This window comes from Pelodiscus sinensis, chromosome Z (genome assembly GCF_052426305.1).
Source record: "Pelodiscus sinensis isolate ZL-2025 chromosome Z, ASM5242630v1, whole genome shotgun sequence".
NCBI lineage: Eukaryota > Metazoa > Chordata > Testudines > Trionychidae > Pelodiscus > Pelodiscus sinensis.
Window position 1 is genome coordinate 11,870,608 of NC_143085.1, and position 19,035 is coordinate 11,889,642.

General features: G+C 47.1%; 1 protein-coding gene and 1 long non-coding RNA gene across 2 annotated transcripts in view; one reads left to right on the top strand and one right to left on the bottom strand.

Annotated features, from left to right (window-relative positions):
- The window catches only part of AIFM3 (AIF family member 3), a 105,777-nt gene that overhangs the window by 17,275 nt on the left and 69,467 nt on the right, over positions 1-19,035 (top strand). The window contains exon 2 of the mRNA XM_075898215.2: positions 2,908-3,133. Within this exon, the coding sequence (XP_075754330.1) occupies positions 3,103-3,133 (31 nt within the window). The 5' untranslated portion in view covers positions 2,908-3,102. The remainder of the gene's footprint in view (positions 1-2,907; positions 3,134-19,035) is intronic.
- LOC112545163 (uncharacterized) lies at positions 3,121-14,226 on the bottom strand. Its single transcript, XR_003088598.3, has 3 exons — positions 14,120-14,226; positions 3,417-3,458; positions 3,121-3,257 (listed from the first exon to the last, which is right to left on the bottom strand). It is a non-coding gene; the product is annotated as an uncharacterized LOC112545163 (long non-coding RNA).

A 19,035-nucleotide genomic window follows, 5' to 3' on the forward strand; every position in this document is an offset into this window, starting at 1 on the left:
GTGCACGGATACAGCATAAGAATGTAAAAACAGCCATACTGGGTCAGAACAAAGATCCATTTAGCCAATATTCTGTCTTCTGACAATGGCCAATACCTCACGCTAATTTTGGGGCTTCCCTGCTGTGTAGACGTGCTATTTCAAAATAAGCTATTCGGAAGAACTGTTCAGGAATAGCTTATTCCAAATAACTGTTCAGTGTAGACGTAGCCGTACATACAGTGCAACTCCTCCATCTTTTCCCTCCCACCTGTCCTTCCTGAACAGTTTATATCCTTCCCTTACAGTGCTCCAATCACGTGAGTCATCCCACCAAATATCCATTATTTCAATCACATCATAGTTCTTTGATTGTGCCAAGATTTCCTATTTGTTGTGCTTGTTTCCCAGGCTTCTTGCATTCATGTACAGACACCTCACTTAATTAGGTGATTGCCTTACTGTCTCAGTACAAATCAGGGGTCTTCCTCTGTTGCACCTTCTTCCTTGTGTTTCTTCCCAGGAACCCACTTCCTCACTTACCTCAGGGCTTAGGTCACAGTTCCCCGATGAACATAATTTAAAGCCATCCTCACTAGGTTTGCACGTCTGCCTGTGAAGATGCTTTTTCCTCTCTTCACTAGGTGGATCCCATCTCTTCCTAGCAATCCTTGTGCTTGGAACAGCATCCCATGGTCATAGAATCATAGGGGAGGAAGAGACCTCAGGAGATCATTGAGGCCAGCCCCTTGCCCAAAGTAAGACCAACCCCAGTTAAATCATCCCAGCCAGGGCTTTGTCAAGCCGGGACTTAGAAACATTTAGGGATGGAGATTTCACCAACTCCTTAGGGAACCCATCCCAGTGCTTCACCACCCTCCTAGGGAAATAGTTTTTCCTAATATCCAACCTGGACCTCTCCCCCCACAACTTGAGACCATTGTTCCTTGTTCTGCCATCTGTCATTAGTGAGAACAGCCTCTCCCATAGTCTTTGGAACCTCCCTTCAGATAGTTGAAGGCTGCTCTCAAATCCCCCCTCACTCTTCTCTTCTATAGATTAAATAAGCCCAAATCCCATAGTCTGTCCTCGTAGGTTGTGTGCTCTAGCCCCCTAAGCATTTTGGTCACCCTGCGCTGGACTTTCTCCAGTGCAAACACATCCTTTCTGTAATGGGCGAGAGGGGGCCAGAATTGGACACAGTACTCCAGATGTGACCTCACCAGTGCTGAGTAAAGGGGAATAATCACTTCCCAAAATCTGCTGGCAATGCTCCTCCTAATGCACCCTGATATGCCATTAGCCTTCTTGGCTATCAGGGCACATTGCTGACTCATATCCAGCTTCTCATCCACTGTAATCCCCAGGTCCTTTTCTGTGTGATACATCCCAGGTCAGCACTGCACAGTCCCCTCAGCTCCTGTGCTTCCCTGCATAATTCACTGTCAGCTGCATAGCTTGTGCAGCTTCTCATGAAGCCCCGTGCAGAGACTCAGAGTGCAGCAAGGAGGGATCTCTCTCCAAGCCCTAAAGATGCCAGGGCCAGCAGGGAAGAGCCCATCCCTGCCAGCCCCAGCATGGAGCTGCCCAAGTAAGCCTGAGCACCACACCACTGCTTTGCCTTGAGTCAACCCCAGCCCTGAGCACCCTCATGCAGCACAAACTCTCATCCCCAGCTCTGCCCCAGAGCCTACACCCCTAGCCAGGACCCTCATACTCCTGCATTCCAACCCTGTGCCCTAAGCCTCAGCCCTCTCCCACAGTCAAAGCCCCTTGGTCCCACTCCCACTGCGTGAATTTTTGTTGAGTGCACCATCAGAAGGCGATGTGTCACACGTACCTCCATGTTGATGCATATAAGAAAATTAATTCTGCTCAGGGATGGAAAAAATTAGAGGGATGCTGGTTCCCAGCCAATGGGAGCTGCAGGGACAGGCACACAGCCTCAGAGCTTCCCTGACCATCCTTCCCTATGCCCAAGGTCCTCGTGGACAGCCGAGCAGCCTGGCATCCAACCTTCCCTTTGCAATGGAAGAGCTCACGGTTCCAACTCCAAGGCTTAGGCCTTCCCACCCACGGTGCAGAGACTTGCCATGGGCCAGATCAAATTAAACAGGTGGATAGATCTGGCTTGCAGGCTGGAAGTTCACCACCCTTGGTTTAGATTGTTGTCTCTGATTTGTATTTCTTTGGGCAGAGACTCGCTGTGATAGATGTTTGTACAGTGCTTAGCCCAGTGGGGCATCTGCTGTAATACATAATGATAGATAACAGGGTTACTCTGGGAATTTGTTATAGAAACACTGAAGCAAAACAAATATTTTGGAAATTAAACTCAGTTTGCGTGCATTGTTGTTACTGAAAAGGTACTGCCCCACACTTCAGAGGGATCTAAGCCACTCTCCACTGAAGTCTCCACTGATAGCAGGATTTTCAACAAAATCAGTAGGAAATAGGCTCTTAAATACCACACAGAGTCTTTGGTGGGCCGTGGCTGTAATCCTGTGTAGTCCAACCTCAGGCTATCAATACATTTTGGGATTGGTGCAAATGCCTGCTTCTCTGTTCCTTCCTTGACTGAAGAGCAAGCCTTGGGTGCCTTACTCTGACTTTGTGAATCCCAGGGATTCTCTGGGTGACTGAAATTCCCCATGTGAATTTAACTGTTGACAGCTGGAAATAAATCTCATGTGGAGGCTCCATTCCCCAATATGTTCATCAGTTTACAAAAAGACTCATGGTGCATAATCGAACATGACTTGTGAGCCATTATTTCATGTAAGGGAAGTACCTTTAACTTGTGAATTTGTGTAGCCTAGCCCGTGGTTGTGTGGTTGTGTGAAGGAAAAGGGTGACTTAAAAATAAAGTATGTATGTGAATGTATTGCTTGTATTACTTTTTAATTGAGTTTTTTCCATTTAACATAGGTTATGAAGGCAACCTAGCACCCCTGCTGGCATGATCAGCCAGTGTACCATGAAAGGTTATACCAGACATCCTGGTGAGCCGATTGCTCATTTTAAGCCGTAATGGTCTGTCCCACCTGAAGACTGGGCTGCAGCATCTACTAGTTGGCTTCCTTTCTATTCCTGCTGTGATTCTCTCCCCCTGCTTGGTGCACCATGGGAGGATGCTTCTCCAAACCAAAGCCAGGTGACTGCTGTTCATTGTTCATCTAGTCGTCAATGTTTGTCAGAATAGCTGCATATGAATCTAGGTCAGGCATGCCGAGGTACTCCATAGGGAGGCTGTTTCAGAGAATTTTAATTCTCTGCTCCTACACAGAGGATTACAGGGCAGTTAAGCCGCAGAACATTCCATTTCATTTCCACTCCCATGCAATGAATTGTATAAAACCTTTCAAAGTGCAGAGAGGGAGGGTTTAGAGTGCAGTGAAAAACTCAAATCTCAGTAAATTAGAGATAGAAAAACTCACCAGGGCATCAGTTGCAGCTTGGGCCAAAGATAAGAATCCAGCCTTGATTTGAAAGACAGAAATTCAAAATCTAAGTAAATTTGCCATTTGATTTACCCTCATACATGAACTGCCCATTGAGGCTATGTCTACACAGCAGCATTATTTTGGAATAACTGATGTTATTCTGAAATAACACCGTATGCATCTGCACTACAGGCAGTTATTTCAGCATAATGTCAAAATAATATCCAGCTGGAGGACTTCCTACTCTGACTCCTGTAACCCTCATTTTATGAGCTCATTAGAGACACAGGCTGCATGAGGTGATAACATTTATTGGCCCAGCATCTCACTTGGTGAGAGAGATAAGTTTTGAGCCACACAGAGCTCTTCTTCAGGTATGGGAACAGAATTGACAGTGTCACAGCTAATTACAAGATCAAATGGGTAATGTTACACACATAGTTAGCACATAGTCTTTAGTTGTTTAGTCTCTCCATTTTTAAATATTAATAATTTTTATCAGACCTCATCATCTGGGGGATCTGATTCATGATTTTTGAATGCTTGTAGGTGGTATTCTGAGAATGGCACAATACTGACATTTGCAAATAATATAAAGAAATTGCTTAAGCTACTTTTTTTAGTATCTTTAAAAACTTCTCCAATTGTCAGGTTAGCTCATTTGTCCAAGGCAGTTGCTTTGCCATGAGAGAGAATGGATTTCTACTTCCCAACAATGTTGGGTCTTACATGACAAGAGTCCTGGTCTTCAGCACAAAAGTTCCACCTTTGTTGGCCCAACAGAAGTTAGCCCTCATTGCTACGGAGTAAACAGAAGTACAGTCATATGTGACTGCTTAAAAAATTCCAAGACGTTAGATCGCAATCACATTAAGCTTAAGAACCTCTTTATAGTAAGTTTAAGAAGAGCTTAAAATATGCTGGAATGCAATCCAAGTACATCTACACCAAGCCAAAGGGATTTAAAATGTTAAGAAATGTGGTGTTTATAAACCTCTTATTTCTTTGAAATTTAATTTTCCTTCATCAGAATAGAGCTGTTTCCATTCTGGACACAGTCACCATGGATCCCCAGACTCCAGAAGGGCTCAGCAAGAGGGAATACTGCTCCCTGCCTAAGTGGCTGTCCTAGAAGCACCCAGTGTGGTGCAGGGTAGGGTGAAGCAGTGAGTTTCCAGGATGGGGAAGGCATGAAGTGGACCCAGGATGCAATAGAGAGGAGGGGGTGGGATGAAGCCAGAAGACTGTGGGGGGAGAGGGAGGTGAGCCACATTGTCAGGGGCTGAGTTGGGAACAAAGAGCCAGGTGCCTCCACCAGGGGCCTGTAAAGGCAGCTGACTCCCTTGCTAGTGCCATATAGGCCCTCTAGTCTTGTATAGCAGTGGTTCTCAACCTATGGTCCACAGATCCCTGACTATGTGCAATGGGTCTAGAAAGACTTACACTGAAAACTCAAGGAACAGAATTCTACTGTATATACAGACAATAGATTTCCAAAAGGGCTCACACCTCTGCTTGAAATGTTTTGAGGGCCACCTTAAGAACCATTGTAGTGTAGTATTGAATAGTGGCATAAATTTGTTGCTGTGCTGGTTAATTCAGCTGATAGGGAAGTACATATTCCCACACATTTGCTCACAAGGCCCCTTCTTTGTCCACAGAGACACATAGTTGCATATCTTAAGCCATCTATACTACAAAATTAAGCCAACCTAACTGCCATTGGCATATGATTGCCAAAGTTATGTCATTTGTGCATGTCTACACTTTGCTCCTTGTGTCATCGGTGAAAATTCTCACCAGGATCACTTATATCGATTTTACTGCACTGTGGGATGGATCCTGAAGGCCAATAACAGTTAAGGCGACAGTGCATTGCTTACATTATCTTAACTATATCAGCTTCACCTGTACACTGTGAGGGTATGTCTACATTACCCCCCTAGTTCGAACTAGGGGGGGTAATGTAGTCATACGGAGTTGCAAATGAAGCCCGGGATTTGAATTTCCCGGGCTTCATTTGCATGAAGCTGGCCGGCGCCATTTTTAAATGCCGGCTAGTTCAGACTCCGTGCCGCACAGCTACACGCGGCACGGACTAGCTAGTTCGGATTAGGCTTCCTAATCCGAACTAGCTGTACGCCTCGTGGAACAAGGTTTTCAGGGTGGCTGACCCTAAAAACTGAGGCTGAAAGGATTATTAAAAAGGTAGAGATGAGTTATTCAATGGTGCATCTCAGGGGTAGTAACCATGTTATTCTGAATCTGCAAACTTTGAGGAGTCTTGTGGCACATTGGAGACTAACAGATTTATTAGGGCATAAGCTTTCTGGTGAATTGGGGTTTGAAGCACGTGGAAGAGAGGAAAGAGGTCAGGAACGATCAACATGGATTCACTAAGGGCAAGTCATGCCTGATCAACCTGATTGCCTTCTATGATGAGGCTCTGTGGGCATGGGGAAGTTGATGGATGTGATATACCTTGACTTTAGCAAAACTTCTTATTCAGTCTCCCACAGTATTCTTGCCAGCAAATTAAAGAAGTCTGGATGGGTAAATGGACTGTAAGGTGGCTAGAAAACTGGCTAGATTACTAGGCTCAATGGGTAGTGATCAATGGCTTTATGTCTGGTTGGCAGTCGGGATCAAACGGAGTGCTCCCAGAGTCAGTTCTGGTCTGGTTTTCTTGAACATCTTTATTTATGACCTGGATGAGGGGATGGATTGCACCCTCAGAAAGTTTGCAGAAAGATGTGGATACACTGGAGATTGTCCAGAGGAGGGCAACATTCATGATTCGGGGGCTGGAGCACATGACTTATGAGGAGAGGCTGAGGGATTTTGGCTTATTTAGACCTCAGAAGAGAAGAGTGAGGAAAAATTTGCTCGCAGCCTTCAACTACCTGAACAGGGGTTCCAAAGAAGATCGAGAGAGGCTGTTCTCAATGGTGCAAGAATCAGGAGCAATGGTTTCCAGTTGCAGTGGTCTCAAATTGCCCTAGCCACAGCCAGAGAAGGACTTTTATCCTGACCCTCAGAAAAGATTAAAGAGCTAGCTGTAAAAAGGCTTGGCACCATGAGCAGAGAATCTGTCTTCATCTGTTTGATTCCTACTGTGTTCTGGGAAACAGGACTGTGTGCATTCTTTGTATATAAACAGGATTGCATCCAAGAAATACCTGACTGCATCAATTGCATATGCTCAGGAAAATAATCCGCTAGACCCTAATTATTGGCTAACCACTTGGGTCAAAAGCAGTAACAACACTGTATCTGGATCCAATGCTTGCATGCTGTTTCTGTACCAGAGATAGGGTTGTATATTTCCTCTGGGAGGTCCATCTGGCTAGCAGAGCCTACGCATCTAGGCAATGCTTTTATTACAAAAAGTGTGTTTTTACATCAAATAGCTAGCTCAAGACAGCCATCTTGTTGTAAGGTCAGCATGGAGACAAGACACAGTAGTACTTAACTCCAGGTAGTTGGTCAGGCTGTACTCCAAATGGATCTTGGCTAACTCTATCAAGATAAAAACAGCTGCATCTCATCTCCACTGGAGTTACCTTCTCAATACCAGAACAGGCCTTTGCAGTTAAGGCATAGCCACAGGGCAGGGATGGGAGAAGGAGATGGCTCTGTCTAATAGTCGCCCAACAGCTTCCACTTATGGGCTGTTAAGAGACAGGGTCAAGCCCACTAGCCTTAATGGTTCCAGTCTGACCTCCTAGGAAGCCCCTACGTTGGTTTGAAGAGGGTGAGGCAAGGCATTACTGCACCCACCTGATACAGAATCCAGTGGGAGAAAGGAAGGTTGTGTGACTTAAATAAGGACAGGCTCTTTGAAGAGGAATCAGACAACACTTGACTTAGGCTTTTGAGGGTTTGTTAGCTGGGCCAATTCTGTTCTTGTAACTTAACTGGATAGTCTCTACATGAGCTTGTAGGGCACATAAGTGGTTGGTGATGGAGTAGTATACCCACACCTGGCTTAAGTGGGAGAATTCTGAGATTCCCCAGAGCCTAGTACTTGAGGGAGATGTGCTCAGAGAGACCAGAAAGGGGGCAAAGCTGCAGCTAGCTCTGTAACCATGGCAACATCCAATTCCTTTTACAACAAAAGAAAATAAAAAATTTACATCTCTTAGGAGAATGAGAATCCAGGTCTAAAATGGTATGTCTATGCTTGCCCTTGATCAACAAAACTTTTGTTCTTCACAGGTGCTTAATGCACCCTCCTCCCCCAGAAATGACAAAGTTTTGCTGTGGCAAGTGAAAGTGTTAACGCTGCTTTGTTGGCAGAAGCGCTCTCCTGCCGACAAAGTGATTCCCCCATAAGAGGTGGAAGTATTACAGTGTTCACACACGCTGACTCTTAGTCACAAGGTAATGTCAACACAGCCTTGTTGCTAAGAGCTCCGCCAGGCAGACATGTTCCAAAGTCATGTCAAGTCTATTTCATATTAGAGTTAATGTGTGAAATAATACCTTGTGCTGGAAATCTAGAAATCAAAACACTCCATCGTAGAACACCTCCTGCCTATTCACTTCTGAATAGATGCATGTCACCTCAACATCCACCAATTTCTGCATTTACCCCTCTGCCTCAGAGCAGCCTGTGGTGCAAAAGCAGTGAGCGATGCTCTGAGTCAGTGGCAAGGGCTAGGAATGGCTGTATCTCTCCAAATCAGTTGACATGTCAGCCCTGATGCAGCTCGGGTGACGCAGCAGGGGGTGGGTGAGTATGCACTGTTATCATGCTGTCCAGCACTGTTATCATGGTTACAAGCTCCTCCAGCTCCAGAGTCTCAAAGGAACCTATTCTACTCTGCAACTTGTTCAACATGGTGTTAGGGAAAAATATGAAACAGTAGAGAATAATATAGCAACAATACACTAATAACTAGCCCGACATCAAGGGCAGTTCCACTCCACCATTTCCTTCCTCTCTGCCCCTGCTGCACCCCCAAAACCACACAGCCCTCTCCTTGTTACCCTGGGATAAGTGTATAACTATCATGGAAGGCCTCAGAGCTGCCCTTGCCCGATCCCCAACAGTGCAGAGGCCTCCTCTACAGGGAACTCACTGGCCATCGTGAAGGCTACTTTGTAGTATGGCCTTAAAAAAACAGATACTCAGGCTTTTATCTTTCATTCTGAAATCTTTTCTGTCATAATGGTTTATGTGGAAATACTCTGAAGAGCATCTGTGACTAGGGTGGCCGGTTTTCACCCAGAGAGTCCAGTAATTGCGTCTTCTGTCCGGTTAAAAAAAAAACAGAAAATATCTGACATGTAAAATGTCTGGTATTTTCTGTTTTTCTTGGACAGAAGGCTGGCAGGGACATTTTCCCCCTGCCACATCTGCAGACCAGGGGGATGGGGAGCAAAGCGGCGGAACATGCAGGCAATGGACAGCCCAGATGCGTCTGGGCTGTCCGCTGGCTGCGTGCTCTGTGGCTTTGCTCTGCTCTGCTCCCCGACCCCCTGGTCTCCAGACCAGGGGGACGGGGAGCAGAGCAGAGCAGAGCAAAGCGGCGGAGCACGCGGCCAGCGGACAGCCCAGACGCATCTGGGCTGTCCACTGCCCGCATGTTCCGCCGCTTTGCTCCCCATCCCCCTGGTCTGCAGACCAGGGGGACGGGGAGCAAATCAGAGCAAAGCCACAGAGCCCGAGGGCAGCAGGACAGCCACAGCGCGTATGGGCTGTCCCGCTGCCCCTGTGCTCCGCGGCTTTGCTCCGGACGCCTGTGGTACAGCAGCTGGGGTGCTGCCGGTTGGTCCCATAGCACCGCTCTGGGTGCCACTGGGCCAATCCAGCAGCACCCCAGCTGCTCTGCTGACCAGTGGCTGACTACAGGAAGCCCCTGCCCCGGGCTTCCTGGAATCAGCCGCTGATTAGTTTCAGCAGCAGCTGACTTGGGGACGCCTGGGGTTCTTAAGTTGAATCTGTATGTAAGTCAGAACTGGCGTCCAGATTCAGCCACTGTTGAAACTGATCAGTTTCAGCAGCGGCTGAATCTGGACGCCAGTTCCGACTTACATACAGATTCAACTTAAGAACAAACCTACAGTCCCTATCTTGTACGTAACCCGGGGACTGCCTGTATATGGTTGTGCCAATTTTCTTCCACTATTTGATCTGAGGAAGTGGGTCTGGCCCAGGACAGCTCCTCACCTAATAAACCATCTTGTTAGTCTTTAAAGTGCTACATAGTCCTGTCTTTTGTTTCAGGTAACAAGTGATCTAGGGAGGCAGCTACTGAGCCCTCCAAAGTCATAACTGAGCTGCCCCCCCTGGGGCCCTGTACTGGAGTCTGGTGGAGGGTATGGGCCTGGGCTTCCCTACCAATCCCTAACAGAGGGATAACAGTAGTTGTTTACCCATTGGTGGGAAAGGCAGCTGGAAAAGGCCCTCCTGCCAGAGCTAAGGCAAAAGTCCTGAAGCCCATATGGGCACAAAAACATCTTTGTTAGTAGAGTTCTTTTCAAAAGCGGGGGGAGGGGGAGCAGGGGCTAGACTATGTGGCCCAGCTGGAGGGCTGAGCTGCAAAAGAAGGGCCCAGGCCAGCAGGATGGCGCTATAGAAGAAAGGTGGATGTCTAGTTGTCCCCTGCCTGACCACTAAGCTGCACAGCTGATGGGGGGAGGGAAGGTTCATGTTTCACAGCTTTCCAAAAGTGGAAAATAAATAAAAGCACTAGGCAGGGGCACTTTGTTGTCACACATTCTAAGGCTATGTCTTGCTTATGTTTGGCCTATGACATCCCTCATTTAGCCTGTTTTCAGAACATTTTTATATGTGCTTTTGATAGTTTTACAATGAAATGCCGAATGCAGTATTAATTACATCAAGCCTGTTTCCTTTATCAGTTAAGCGATACTCTTTCTAAAGGACAATTTTCAAACTTATGTCACAAGAACTATTTTCCCACGAAACCACATTGATTGCCAATAATTATATTTCATTTGTGTAAATATGAAAATCCCTGTTTGCCCTTCACAATCCTCTCCCCACCCCCTCCCTTCACTGTGAATTGACGTGAACTGAATGAGTCAGTGAAGTTCACTCAGAATTCTGCAAAGAAATTTGCTCACAGTCAGAGACTTTTAAATTGGTGAAGTCTGGCACGTTTGATAGACATTATAACTAACAGTTACTGAAGCTGCCAGTTACAGTCACATGAAAGAAGTTCACCATCCATCTCTTCCAGTGAGTCAACATGGAAACAGCATCCTGAGAGAGAGAAAGAACAAGCAAAAGAATGATGCTATAAATGGGGGAGCTGGCAGCCTTGCTAAGCTGTGGGTAAGGTGGGGTGGCAGTTCCATACTCTGGAAGGGATGACGCCACAGGAGGAAGAGACAAGGCCAAGGGCAGCCAGTCTTCAGTGCCACCAGGACTGTGTCCCGCCTCCCGCCAGTGCTGCCTGGAGCATACCGCACAGAACCCCCTGCTTCTCCAAGCCACCCAAAGCATGCTGCTCCCGTGGCAATTTAAAGGGCTCAAGTTGCTCAGGGCTCCGGGTGATGCGGTGGCTATGACCGGGGCGGATATAGGGCAGGGTGAGTGGGGTGGCCGCCTCGGGCCCCGCACTTCAAGAAGCCCCACACATGTGTGTGGTGCCACCGCGCATGTGCAGTGTCAAAGGGGGGGCCCCGCAAAATTGTGCTGCCCTGGGCCCCGCAATATCCTCATCTGCCCCTGGCTATGACAGCAGTAGCCAGAGTCCTGGGCCCCTTTGAATCACTGGTCCCTGGGGAGTTGCCCCCTTTGTCTCCCTCCCACCGTGTCAGCAGGCCTAACTATAAACCAGTTGTTAGTACACTCAGGCTATGTCTAAACTGCAGGCTTCTTGCGCAAGAACTGTTTTGCGCAAGAGTTCTTGTGCAAAAGGTCTTCCACAAGAGCGCGTCTACACTGCCATGTGTTTTTGTGCGAGAGATGTGCTTTTGCACAAGAGCGTCCATGGCAGTGTGGACGCTCTCTTGCGCAAGAAAGCTCTGATGCTATTTTAGCCATAGGGGTTTCTCGCGCAAGAAAATTATGTTGCCTGTCTACACTGCCTTCTTGTGGAAGAGCTCTTGCGCAACAGGGCTTATTCCTCGTGGGGAGAGGAATAACTCTTCTGGAAGAAGCCCTGTTTTCTGACGCTGTACTGTAAATTTACTTGAGCAAGAACACCCGTGAAGTGTAGACACCCGGCAAGTTTTTGTGCAAGAACAGCTGTTCTTGTGCAAAAAGCCGGCAGTGTAGACATAGCCTCACTGAGGCTGTGGGCGATCCAGGACATGCACTCCTGTTTCAGTCATTCTTTTTAATTATCTATCCATACTGGAACAGCTTCAACAGAAGAGGCCAAGCAATTCTCCATTTCACAACCCACATATTTCAGTGATTAAGGGACTCAGCTGAAAAGTGACAGATCTCTTTTCCAATCCTTTCTCCCCCTCAGGCAGAGAAGGGAATTGAACCAAGGATCTCCCACATCCCAATGGGGCTAAAACTCCTCCTGCTCTACCATTTTGTGTGAACTCACCTGAGGGGCCTGATTACAATAAGAAGCCTCTGAACATGCCTACCAAATCAGTGCCCACACCTGACTTGGTCAGCTGAGCCTCTGTCCTGCTCATTTTTTGAATCATTCTAGGGCTTAATTTGGAGAAAGGTACCTGGATACCCACGGAAAGGCAGTAGGGTATATGCCAGAGATGCCCAGGGAATGCTGACAGCAAACCTACAGGCTCTGGCAGCAGGGGTGGGGTAGGTTGTGCACTGAAGTGGTGCCAGAATAGGAACTCAGGTACCTCACTCCTATTGAGCATTGAAGCCATGGAAACAGCTATACTGGGTCAGACCATCAAGTCTGGCATGGGTGTCCTTCCACTGCTGAATGTTTGTCTTAATTCTTCAGCAGAAGGTGAACCTCTCTTTCATGTATCTGCCATGCTGGAGATGCAGGGCGGGGATGGGGAAAAGTTCTCTTCCTGGACTCTGCATGATCAATTCCATGACCTAAAGCAGGAGGTGGATTAAACCCATTTAATCATGCATGACTACCGCCATTTTTGCTCAGAATTACACAGCCCTGTTTTCAAATCAGGGAGGAGGACTTTGTGTGGCCGTGAATTCCACAGCTGGACACCATACTGTGTAATGAAGAATGTCCTTTATTTCTTGCTGTTTTGTTGGCTGCTGTTAAGTCCCTGAGTGACCCTTTGTTCCTTGTATGGAAAAATGCAAAAGATAGAAACTCGCAGCTTGATCAAAAGAAATAGCTGCCTTTGGTTTAATGTAGGGAGGCGGGTGGGTGGAAAGGCAAATTTTCTTGCAGAGGAAACTTACCCTTCATGTTCAAAAACTCAGAAGTACATAGTCTTTAATTGCCCTGGCATAGGGGCTTCAAACCCACCTCCCCCAAGCCTGACTGATGAAACCCCAAAACTATAGCCCCCAAATGCCCAGATAAACTGCTGATCCTGGAGGAGCTTCAGAAAGCTTTTATGGAAGGGGAGGAGTGAGAGTGCACCAGAATCAGGGTTTATAACCCACGCCTCGAGCACCCTCAGCAAAGGCAGAGGGCTCTTCTTCCATTCCAAGGGGCTCTGTGGTTCCCAGTAGGAGAGAGAAGTGGTTCTTTATGCTCTGGGGTCTGATGGCAGGTCTCAGCCTGATTTCCTCCTAAACTGTTAATAGTGGGGTGCTTCTCTCGAACCATTCTTTTCTGCTGATTAGGTGCTTCCAGACAGATAGCTACAGCAGCAGAGCTTTTTAAGGCACTCAGGGTTACAGGACAGGCAGTGATACAACCTCTCACTGGTCTGTGTTGACATGCCCACCTGAGTCTTCTGGAACCCACAGTCTATTGATGCCCTTGACTTCCCAGCTGCCTTCAGCTCACTCAGTCCACAGCTGAGTGTTGTTTTCGCTGTGTTCACATCTGTCCTTGGTTTACATAAGAACGGCCATACTGGGTCAGACCAAAGATCCATTCAACCCAGTGTCCTGTCTGCTGACAGTGGCCAATGCCAGGTGCCCCAGAGGGAGTGAACCGAACTGGTAATGATTAAGTGATTAAGTGATTTCTCCCCTGCCATCCATCTCCACCCTCTGACAAACAGAGGCTAGGGACCCCATTCCTTACCCATGTCACATGCACCCACTTCCCTGACTGTGCTCCTGAACACCATTGGTGGGAGTCTCATGACCTCACAGACCTCTTCCACAATAGGTGTTTTCTCTCCTGCATCAGCCCAGGCCCCTCCCTGTCCAAAACCAATACTTCAGCTCCTCCCTGCATCCCATGCTCACAGTCCAGTCACTTTTCTGCAGTCTTTGGCTCAATTCCATCCTCTGTCTCTACACAGGATCTTGCCAATTTGTGCAAAGAGAAAATTAACAAAATCTGCTGAGCTCTACCCCTCAAATACCCTTTCCCCCCCACATCTGACTTGAAGGTCTTCTACTTCTAATCTGTCCCCATATCCCAGGGATCCTACCACTTCCTTAGCTCCATTTTCTCCCTGCTCCCCCCTTTCCTTGCCTTATCAATATCTCATTGTTCTGTGTCCTGGGCCCTCAAAATAGAAATGTGTTTCAGTCTCTCCTCCTTTCAGAATAGTCTTGGATCCCTGATGCCTTTTTAGTGACTGATCCATCTTTTTCCTCCCCTTTATCTCTAGGCTAATTCAGCAAGTACCTTATGAAACTTGACAGAACTCAAGCCTTCCTTGCTTATATTGTCTTGCCAAGTTTTGCCTCATCTCAGATTCCTCCCTCTCTGCCAGTGCTCCCAGCATTGGCACTCCATTTGTCTGATTCCATTCCTACCCAGTCCTCTCTGTGACTTCATAATAGGATCAGTGTTGTAAACTAAGCACTTGGGCTGCTGACCAAGAGAGATTCAGGTGCAACCCAGCAGACAGGGGAGTGCCTGCAGCTGCCCATAGCATATGTTTCTATTGGTGGTGCACATCTGCACATGCCTCGGTGCACATGCCAAAATTTATTCTGCATGTGGATGGAAAAAATTAGAGGAAACATTGAATAGGACCGCACTGAGCTCATCTGCAAGGCCCTGACCCTGCCTATATTTAAACCCTCTGCCATGCCCCCACTACTGCAAATTGAGGTGTCTTATATGCACCTTGTCATAATGTTCTTCTCCTTCCCCACCTACAATCTACTTATATTGTGAGATTCTCAGAGGACAGACAGCACTTCCTGAGTGTTTGAAAAGGGCTCATCATACACTAGACACCAGGTGTACAGGGCTCTCTGGAGGGGAGTATGGCGCCTAGAACAAACCCTTCCTCCCGCCACAGATTTTGGAATGCTATAAGATGGGGTGGGCAATAATTTTTGCAGGGGGGCCACTTAATGAATTGTGGTACATGGTCACGGGCCAGCTCCACCCCTAGAAGGGGCGGGGGACCTAGTCAGAAGGAGTGGAGCTGGGAACTAGCCTTCCCCAGGAGCTGTGTGGTGACAGATGCTTTGAATTAAAAACACAGCAAAGGGCGCACAGCTCCTGGCTCCACTGCTACTGTGTTGCCTGGAGCCACCTGGGGTTGCTGCAAATGTTTAAAAAGGCTCTCAGACTCCGGCCACTGACAGTGTAGTGCTGCAACTAAGTGGTGAGCCATTTAAATAGGATCCTGCTGCCTGAGCCACCACTTGAATATAAAAAGAAAGCAGCCAGATGCAGTTCGTGGGCTGGATCAAAGCACCCGCCTCCCGGGCTGCAACCTGCCCAGCCCTGCTGTAAGAGATGTGACTGCAGAATGCATATATTAGGTGCTGGGACATGTGAAAAGGTGCCTGCTAGTGTGGCAGGGAGGGGGAACAGCCAGGTGAAGAGCTGAGCCAGCATCTTGATCAGGTGAACACCTGGGTCAGCAATTCAACCAGGCAAACAAATGAGTTAGCAAACTGATCTTCCTGTTAGGCAGAAAAGTGTTTATACAATAGATAATGAGTAACTTGGTAACAATGTATTTAAGACCAGCACCTGAATGAGATTGTGCACTTACATTTAACCCTATGCTATGCTGTGCCCCGTTTTGCTGGGCTAATCGCTCACTACAGAAGCAAACAAACAACAGAGGTCTTCAGCTCTGTCTATGAACCCGTGTCTTCTGCTTCACAGGGAAGAGAACTGGCCAGCAGATGCGTAAGGAATAGGTTGGTGAATAATACAGAAAATATGTCACGCCTTTATGCAAATTAATGGAGGAACCTTGTCTGCAAACTAGGGGTAGGACTGGTCATCCGATCTCACCCAATATACTGCCGAATTAGAGGCGCAATGAATATGATCAGTGGCCTGGAAAAGCTGTCTTATGAAGAGAGAATGACAAGTCTGGGATTGTTACCTTGGGGTGTGTCTACACTGCACTGTTATTTTGAGATGTCTACACAGTCATTCCATTTTTTCAAAATAATTTTGAAATAACAGATGACTTATTCCAAATTCTGTAAACCTCATTCTACAAGGAATAATGCACATTCCGAAAGAGTTATTTCGAAATAAGGCATGTGTAGACACTCCACTGCTGCTATTTCAAAATAGCCCCTCACCAGGGCCATTCTAAGTTATTCCTCCCCAGTGCCTCCTGTGGCTCTAAATCAACATAGCATATTTACATTAGAGAAGCCCACCTTGGACTAATTTTGAGGCTTCTCTTCAGTGTGGACGTGCTATTTCAAAATAAGCTATTTTAGAATACCTATTCCGGAATAGCTTATTTCCAAACAGCCATGCAGTGTAGATGTATCCTTAGAGAGGAGACAAATAAGAGTTTATACAATGTCTATAAAATAATAGACTCAGACTTTCAGGCCAGAGCAGACCATCATGATCGTCTAGTCTGACCTCCTACATACTGCAGGCCACAGAACCTCACCCACTCACTCTTGTACCAGACCCCAACCTCTGCCTGAGTTACTGATGTCCTCAAATCACAGTGCAAAGACTTCAAATTCCAGAGAAGCCACCATTTATTCTAACTCAAACCAACAATTGACCCATGCTGCAAAGGAAGGCAACCTTCCTCCCCCCAGTATCTCCAACAATCTGACTTTGAGGGAAATTCCTCTCTGACTCCAAACATAGAAATCCGTTCAACCCTGAGCATTTTAAGGAGACTCACCAACCAGACACCTGGGAAATAATTCCCTGTAGCAAATCAGAGCCCTCCCCAGCTATGTCTCATCACTAGTTATGGAAGATAGTGGCTCAGTTTCACCATGCCATCCCCTCTATAAACTCACCAAGCTCTGTCTAAAAGCCAGCTTGGTATTTTGCAGCTATGACACCTCTTGGAAGCTGTTCCAGTATTTCACTCCTCTGAGAGTTCTAATTTCACTCCATCTAATTTCAAGTCTAAATTTGACAATTGACAGTTTATATCCATTTTTTCTTGTGTCCACACTGGTAGTTAGTTTAAATACCAAGACGGGTTCTGGAGCCCAAAAGGAGTGGGGTTTTAACAGGAAGGAGCACAGCTAGAGACGAGCCTCTGCCAGCCAGCCCGTTGGCACTGCCCTAGTGCATGTCACACCAGCCTCTGGCCACTGCCATAGCTTTGTAGTGGCAGCAGTGGCCAGGAATCCCAGATCCTTTGAAATCAATGGACCCTGGGCCTGCCTGAGTTTACAAATGCATTAAAATCTTTGCTCCTGGGCTGGCAGTTGCATCTGCCAGTTCCTTAATTCTTGGAGATCATTCATGGCTGGCCAAAAGAATGCATGTTGGGAGTATCTGATCTCTCCGTGTCACAGCAAAAGAAAAAGGGGACATAGAAAGAAATGGAAAGAGCCCCAGTGTTGAGCCACACGTGAAATAATGGAGGAAGCTTTATGTACAGATTCCATTTATTGGGGGGGAGACAGAGGAGGAAATGTGACATGAAAGTTTGGGCACCACTTTCAATATCTGGCCTTTGCCTTGTTTTACTGCCTTATTGTACTGGACATTTCTACTCCCTAGTTTACTGTCTGCTTTCACCCTTCTCTCCTTTCACACTTTCCAGTGTGTCACTTAGGCTATGTCTAGACTGCAGGCTTCTTTCGAAAGAGGCTCTTTCGAAAGCATCTTTCGAAAGAGCCTCTTTCAAAAGATCGCGTCTAGACTGCAGGCGGATCTTTCGAAAGAGAAATCCGCTTTTTCGAAAGAGAGCACCCAGCGAGTCTGGATGCTCTCTTTCGAAGATGGCCTCTTTACATTGAAGAACGCCTTCCTTCGAAAGAGGAACTTTCGAAGGAAGGCGTTCTTCCTCGTGAAACGAGGTTTACCGCCATCGAAAGAAAAGCCGCGTTCTTTCGAAATAATTTCGAAAGAACGCGGCTTGAGTCTGGATGCAGGGAAAGTTTTTTCGGGAAAAGGCTACTTTTCCCGAAAAAACCCCTGAGTCTGGACACGGCCTTACTCTGAAGTACTCTGACAAGTTTAATTAACTTAATATTTGCTCCTTGTGTCTAGATCACTAGTAAAGATGGTAAATTAAGCTGGTACCAACAATGATCTCTGATCTCCCATGTACCTATGTACTAGCTGCTGTTTAGGTAACCTGCCTGCATGTGTTTCTTGAATGGCCTCCCCATCGCTAGACTGTATATTAATCTTCAGCAGGATAATAATACTACCTTAAATACCTGTAACAACTCCTAGTAAAACCAAACTCTCTTTCTGTTACTGTTTTCCCAGCCACAGTCATCTTCACAGGTTCTCTTGTACCTGCTAATTCTGTGTCCCAAGTATAGTCATTTTCATATTCCTTTTTATGAACTTGCCCAGATGTTCTGGAGGGAATGAGGAGGTGTCAGGCCTCATCCCTGCTTAGCACCTGGCCAGTCTTCAGGAACAATCTTAGGGCAGAGATCAGGCCCAGAGCTGTAGGGGAATAGAGAAGACAAAGCATTGCTTTTGCCCCCCTCATTATGCCAGCACATCTGCCTTATGATGCACTGTGCAGTAAAACCTGACCCTCTCCCCCTTCCTCCTTCCCAACTCTCCCAGCTGCTGTGACTCTTCACTGCCTATCTCATAACTAAAGGCCATTGACACTGAGCTATCCCACCCCTTAGCCTCCTGCAGCATCTCCCTCTCCTACCCCTCTGCCTGCAATTCTGTTCTTCCCCACCTTTCCCTCATCCCTGGCTGCTGCTGCTGCTTCTCTGTGTCATGGGGTCTTGGCTGAGGGCTTCTTCCTCCACAGTAGAGCCACTGACCTGGGGCAGTTTGAGTAACTCTGAATGGCACTAAAGACTGGATTAATAAAAGGACTTACAAGCCTAACTGCCACATTAGGTGCCTACATCCCAGAATCAGGCCCACTGGGAGTCATCAAGCCTTTATCCGTTGCCACCAAACCCTGTCGGTGCATAAACGCATGTGGCACCTACAGGTTTGCAATAAATGTTTGCTTGGTGAGTATTTTTCTGTCTGCGAGTATGCACGCAGCTGCTTCCCTCCCTGTGTCCAGATATCTGCCCCAGAGCGAAACACAAACTGGGGGAAAAAAGTACTTGCCTGCCATCTGGTGTGCTTAGAGCTCACCTCCCAGAGCTGACTCTCCATAGGTGAATTTGCAAAATGTTTGAGCAGGACAGCCC